Source organism: Plutella xylostella, chromosome Z, assembly GCF_932276165.1.
Source record: "Plutella xylostella chromosome Z, ilPluXylo3.1, whole genome shotgun sequence".
NCBI lineage: Eukaryota > Metazoa > Arthropoda > Insecta > Lepidoptera > Plutellidae > Plutella > Plutella xylostella.
The window spans coordinates 13,850,198-13,857,534 of NC_064012.1; the positions used below are offsets into that span (position 1 = coordinate 13,850,198).

Below are 7,337 nucleotides of genomic sequence, written 5' to 3' on the forward strand. Positions count from 1 at the left end.
GTGAATCATTCACTCACACTTCATTCAATATTCTGTCATATTCATTGAAATTGGTGTCTATGTCTCTATAATGTCAAACAACCTCAAACAACCAAACTTTTTGGTTTTGAGGTTGCCATGGTTACTATTTCTATCGAGGTTGTTTTTTGACATCCGTCATTGAAAATAATATCATTACGCCATGCCCTTTGAAAAACAATACAACGAACTAGATGGAGTTTTAGTGCAAAAGAAAGGACTCAACAAATAACACCTCAATTTCTAAGTAAGGTCTTGTTTTAAAATATTTTGTTACAAGATTTTTCACTTAATTCAATAGTTCTCATTAAGTCATTAGGTTTAACTTCTTATATCTACTTCTGTGGTCTAGTGGTAGAAGCTCAGCTTCATCACCCAGGGATCCCGGGTTCGATTTCCAGGTAGGGCCATCAATTTGTGTTTCTATATTGCGGTTTCAAATTAGGTTAGGACATTAAATTAAATCTTTTATCTCGGTTTGACATTATATAAAACCCAGACAGTATTTCGCTTAATTTTTTATGTCACACAACATCTATAGTGCCACAATCTTATCTGTTCCGGTGGTCAAAATGTGCAACTAACGAGACGTCATTGTCAAACGTCATTTCATACTCTGTGCGTTATTTGAGTTGTCAATTTCTGCGAAGAGGCTGACGCTACGTTATTTAATTTGTTTTGTGATTTTCTCGGTGAAATAATGCCAAAAGCGGTGTAATGTGATGCAAGAAAAGTAGTACTATGTATATTGGCTTTTATGCAGGAAGAATAACATATTCAGGCGCCTTTAATTCCGTTTGAAAAATTGGAAGAACGAGTTGCAGCAGCTACAGGTTAGTGTTGCCAAATATGACGAATAATTTTACCCATATACTCCATGTAATTTTATTAAATATTTTCCCGAGAGCGGAGAGGCCCGTGCCCCAGCAGTGGGGACGGGACGGGTCGTGAATAGTCGTGATACTCGTGATGAAAAGTATATAATCTTTATTTTTCTTTGATTACAGGTGTGAGGACATGACATGATACTTTAAATCTTATGCAGTATACCAAGAAGAATTTCTCGCACCTGCAGCGATTTTAGACGAAATAATGATGATTTATGACATGTCATTGTTTTCCCAACCTATCAAGAGTTGGCTGAAAGAAATTGCTTTTTGGCAATTAGCCTTTGGAAGGAGACCCGTGCCCCAGACGTGATGGGTCGTGATGATGTTGATGATGAATTAACCTTTGCACACTGTCTGAATTTCTTTTAATTGTATGCTCTTGTTTCTATTTACTTTAAAAATGTTAAATAAAGTGTTCAAAAATAATAATTAATAGTTTTTTTTAAGTCGTATCTCGTTATTCCCACGAACCACATATATTACCTATAGGTACCATTGTAATCTAGATTTAATCTCCTATATCAGAACATAATCAGAACTAATTTTATTTCTGTTCGCCGTGGACAAATTTTCCATACAACAAATGTCGTTTGATATATTATATCCTCTTTCATTTACTATCAACCTTATATTTTGATTTATCTATACTTATGAATGTACCTAATTATAACAATAGGTAATAGCAGAAATGCATTGTCGTTTAAACCAGAAATAGGCAAAATTTAATCGATGGCATCACTGGATTCGATGACAGCGAAGTCGCCACCGGAACAGATAAGATTGTGGCACTATAGTTCGTATATTGTTTATCAAAGGCTCTGTTCATTTTTCCATCTTGAATCTTGACAGAATGAGTCACAAGTAAACAACCCGTTGCCTGGTTACCGGTCTTAACCAAGTCTTAGCGGAACCCCACAGCAGCAATCAAGTTTATCACCCGTTCAAGGGAGTTAACCCCGTGATTTAGCATGGTGGGACACTCACTAACTTTAACGGTCCAAAATGTAACCAAACCGAGGTATTTTTAACCTAACCGAATGGTGTGAAATTAGGCCTTAGGGCCAGTTTTTTGATCCCTAGTTAACTCAACCATTGGTCAAAAATGGCGACCATTAGTTAAAAACCACTCAAATTTGTATGCAGCTGTCATGCTTGACAAGTGACTTGACTAATGGTTAAAGTTGACCACGGATCAAAAAACTGGCCCTTAGTTCTTACTTTTAATTTTTGCCACTTAATTCCTCGACGGGACTTAATTATTATTACCTTTAACGAAATGTATTTCTTGCCCAGACCCTGGAGCTAGGAAGGTCGGCCGAGGAGGTCGGCCGCTGCCTCTACAAGCTGATCTTCCAACTGCTGCTGCTGCTCGAGACCAACAACAAGATGGTGGTGGCGGTGTACCACGCGGCGCTTGATAACCGGGTATGTACCTACATTGTATGCTGTGATATTTATATTAAACATAATCATAGAACTATGAATACTATGCGGGGTTAGATAACCGGGTATGTTCACTGTCATAATGGTAGCTACTGAAGACAGAAATTCAAATTTTAACACTGTTTGACTATAAATTTTGCTAATAAAAATTACATTTATGAAAACACTCATAGTCAAATTTTAATTTAAAAAATAGGGTTTATAATTTTAAAAAAACTGCCATCAGAATCGACATTATAGGTTTAATGTATCTGTATGTATTTATGTATGCACCGATACACACATACAGACACGTTAAACCCATAACACCGCTATAGCACTGATATAGTGCACCGTATGTATGTGTCTGCGGTAGCGTAGCTCCAAAATGGATACTCCGATTTACTTCTGTCTTCGTCCGCTTATATTTCGCATCCCACTAACCCCCAACCATTCCCCCCACAGGGTGTAGAGATGAGCGCGAGCGTGGCGGCGGTCCGCAACGCTCTGGTGGCGGCGGGCGACGCGGCCGACGACCGACCCGACGCGTCGCCGCAGTCGCACGACGACGCGAGACTGCTGCAGCTGATGCAGCGGCAGAGGTGAGTGCGGTGGAGTGGGTAGTGGGGTTTGAGGAGGTGTCTACTGGGGTTTGACGTGGTGTCTACTGGAGTTTGGCTTAGTGTCTACTGTAGAAAAATGGGTTGGTGTCTATATACTGTGTGTAAACGAGCTAGTGTCTATTTAAGTTTGATTTCGTATCTACTGGAGTAATGGAGTTTACTTAGTGTATATTGGCGTAAAATTTGGCTCAGCATGTACGGTATGTGGTTGCCCTAGTGTCTAATGGTAGATGAAGTGTTTTACACAGTTCAGACCAAGTTTTGTTAAGCTTTTCAGTCATGTATATGAACTATTATTAAAATCTTTATTGCACATAATAAATCTCTACACAGGCAATCTTAATGCATGAACTAATAACATTATCTTTTAGTCAACCTCGGGCCTTGTGAAAAATTAACTAGTAGTAATTACTAATCATCACTATCGTCCAATCACAGATGGGGCCCGGCTCTAGTATTGGTGCGCGAGCGCAACGCGGAGCGAATCCTGGAGCGAGGCGAGTGGCCCGAGGACGACGTGACGAGCCTGCTGCACGTGTACTGCCGCGGCCTGATGCAGGCGCACCCGGGTCAGTAGCGATGTGCGCCTCAGTATACCTACTTACAGGAGGACTTTGCTGTTGAACAGAACATTGAGATTACCCTGCGGGATCCTATAGTGTTGCTAGATTAAGGCCTGCAAGTATTCTACATTATACATCATCATCATCAGCCTATAATGAGCCACTGCTGGACATAGGCCTCTCTGCAGGTAAGCCACAAAACTCTATCTTCGGCCTTCCACATCCATCATTCCATTTCAATGGTCTCCATTCGAGTACTCGTTTACCCCAATCGTTATCCGGCCCCCTGTTAACCCTAGAGTGCTCGCGCTATGAGCATTTTGCCGCCCTCAGCAAAGAATGTTTATTATTTTGTGAACTATGCACTCCTCAAGGTCCAGCGCCTATGTAGCTGCCCTCTCGGTCTTCTCCTACATGTTACGTAAATTTGGAGAAATTCAGTGCACAGGTTACAGCAGGAAGAGAGAATTGAAGAGAGTGTATCGCACGGGGCGGCATAATGCTCACCGCGCGAGCACTCGCGTCAGTAAAATTAAAGTTATTTTTTTACAATTGTTATGAAATATTGTAAATTTTTCAGTGTTTTTTGGTAATAATAATGTAAATATAATGTAGGTATGTATCTATTTAAGTTTACATTTGATTTATGATATAACTTTGTTAATTTACTAACGAGTTAATTTTACGATGAATTTACCTGGAAAAAATAGCTCTGCCCATAACTACACGACGTATAACAATAAAATCTTACATATGGACAGTACATAAGTATTTTTAATTGGTCCGGTGGTACAAATCTCCCGTTTTGTACCACTGGACCAACAAAAAACACCCTGAAGAAGAGAGGGTACATGCCTATAACTATATCCATATAAGAAAAATAGCAGGTCAAAAAAGGGTGCAATACATGAAGAAAGTTACTGTGCAACGAACACTATGTGTTGCTGAAATAAATGCTGTAGATGACGATAACGTCATTTTTTTAAAATAATTTTGCGATTTGTTGATTTTGTGTGGCTTAAGACAAATTTATACCTAAAAGATCAGAATTTTTCCCGAAGCATGAACGATAGCTCATATAATGAACAATTATAATATAAAAACTATAAATATTACTTTTTCTAATACCATATGATTCATTTTATTCAAATTATATACATTTATAAGTTTTAGTAATTATTAAGTATCCAAAAGCGAGCACTCGCGTCACAAAAAAAGGCGCGACTACTCTAGGGTTAATGGGAGATTTTGAACCATAGACAAACAACCATATATTATAGATGACTTCATACTCAAGAAACAACCATAGATTATAGATGACTTCATACTCAAGAGCACTGCATTTTTTTTGATGCCGGCTAAAAAAAATGCAGTGCTGTTGAGTATGAAGTCATCTATAATCTAGTTCTACGATTGTTTGTCTATGGTTGGAAACCTCCCATTCAGCTTGCATATTTTGACACCTATGTCGGTAACCTTAGTTCTGTAACGGATAACCTTATTTTCTCATACGATACACTTCTCCATCAGAGAAACCCCAAGCATAGCTCTCTCTATAGCACGCTGAGCGAATCTAACCGTTCGATAATCTGACCGCCCATTTCCCCAACTTGCAGACATGGTGGCGATAACGCGGCCAGTCAACGAGCTGTCCCAAAACCTCTCCTTCACTATGGAGAGTCTCTACAAGGTGTCTGTGGCGCTACAGAGGCCGGAGTCTGCCTGATGACAGCGGCGGCCCCCGCGCGCCCCCGCGGCCCGGGCCAGCCCCCCCGCCCCGCGCCGTGGCCGGGGCCGAGCCCCAGCGAAACACTAACTTACTGTAGTAATGGTTTTTGATCCCTAGTTAACTCTGTCATTGATCAAAAATTGAAACTTAGGGTGTTTTAATATGATGCGGATTTCATCACGCACGCGGGATTGCCCAGCACGCGTGACAAGCTCAAGTGTTCCTTTCATGCAAATATTGATTGTAATGCGTGGAATACGCACACGAAACGCGGAAAAATGACGCGCTATCCTGCATGCTTGATGAAAATAATCCGCAGCATCTTAAAAACGCGCTTATTTGTTAAAAATAAACAAAAAATAAATGTAGCTGTCATGCTTCACGTATAACTTGATCAATGGTAGGGATCAAAAGCCCGGTCCTTATTCACACACTAGGGATTATAAGCCCCGCACGTTGGCTGTTATTGTTCAAAACTTGGTCTAAAGCAATTTTCACTTTACTGTAAATCAACTAAACTCGTTTCTTTACTTATTGAAGTGGAAATTGGGCTTTAGCGCAAGTAATTAGCATTACCAGCTGTAACTAATTTGGAATGAACCATGCCTTACGCGACATTAGTTTAGGAACAACTGGATAAGCTCTTGAGCAAATAGGCATACCTTTTAGAATCATCCGAAATAAATAAATTAGTTGACATCAGTCCACCCGTTTCGGCGTGACGGTGCCTTAGAGACAATGACGAATACCAACCTACGTACCATTGTACGACCCATTGGTCTCATTTTATTTTACCTATAGAGAAGTTAGCTATACCAGTTAGCGGTTAATTTTCGACTATTTATTACCTATTCATAATGGAGTGAGCTCTTGAAAAGAGCTTTGGCAGGACTTAGATATAATGCACGATCTGATAAATAATGTGGATTATCAAATCTGATTTAATCCCCTTAATCAAATAGTAAGTACGTATTACTATAACAACGGTGGACTTATACAGACTGATTGATCATGCAATAATAAATTGATCAGCATACTGTGATGTTTACAAATGTAAATGAGCTCTATATTGTAAGTGATTAATTTAAATTATTAACAGTATATAACGAGTATACTAAGCTTTAGGGAACGTTTCCACTAACAATAAATTAGGCGAGAGCGTAAAATCGCGACAATTATTTCCACAAAAGAGAAAGAAAAGCACCCTCAATAATATTAAAAAAATAATAACTTCACGATTTGGCTACGGTTATTGATCAATTCTACTAACTAAAGATAGAATGTTAATTTTATTTTCTTTGTATAAACGGTTTTTATATTATTAAAATGGACGAACAACGTCACCGGAAGGATGATTTCTGCAAGACGAAATAACCGGACGCTGACGATGATACAGATGCGTAAGTTTTTTTATAGCGACTAAGTAGACCGTTACCAGTTTCATTGTAATCTTTATGACGTAATTACATAAGATTTTGTTTAATCATTGATGTAACCATGTATCCTAGCAATAAGTGGCGGGATCGCTATCACTAATCGTCCCTTCGCGTAAAGTCGCGAGTCGCTTCTCTATTGTGTAACCTCTATTTTCGTGCACATCTAAAAGCATAATATTATAAAGGAAAATGAAGTTAAATTAGACCTTCAGGCCCTGTACAAAGCCAGATTGCATAATATGAGGCTTTTAGGCAAATTATTATATATTCTTATAAATTATGTACTTGTGCAATCGCTCACTGCCTGTCAAGGTATAAAACCTAGGATAATTATGATTATTTTTTATTAATAATTAATAACACTATACCTACACCTACCATTTCTGTGTAACGTACGTATTAGAATAATCAATTAACTACTCTAGCTGACGACCGGTAACAAGATGTTCATGTAAAATATGTGTTCTAAATGGTTTTAAGAACAATAATTTATGTTTGTAAAATGTTTTTGTTAAATTATTGTTTTTTGTGTTGTTTTGCATCTTGTTACTGCGGTCTTGGCCGACAACGACCAAAAACTTTATTTAACAACCTCAGCCCAATTTAAAAAACAATAAAAATCATAAGTATACATTTGCCTTTAATTTATATCATAC

At 38.5% G+C, this 7,337-nt stretch overlaps 1 protein-coding gene across 1 annotated transcript in view; it reads left to right on the plus strand.

Annotated features, from left to right (window-relative positions):
* LOC105388276 (protein furry) overlaps nt 1-7,312 on the plus strand; it is a 199,555-nt gene extending 192,243 nt beyond the window's left edge. Inside the window, exons 56-59 of the mRNA XM_048632507.1 lie at nt 2,202-2,333; nt 2,796-2,932; nt 3,392-3,522; nt 5,133-7,312. Of these exons, the coding sequence (XP_048488464.1) occupies nt 2,202-2,333; nt 2,796-2,932; nt 3,392-3,522; nt 5,133-5,242 (510 nt within the window). The 3' untranslated portion in view covers nt 5,243-7,312. The remainder of the gene's footprint in view (nt 1-2,201; nt 2,334-2,795; nt 2,933-3,391; nt 3,523-5,132) is intronic.
* Nucleotides 7,313-7,337: the final 25 nt, after the last annotated feature.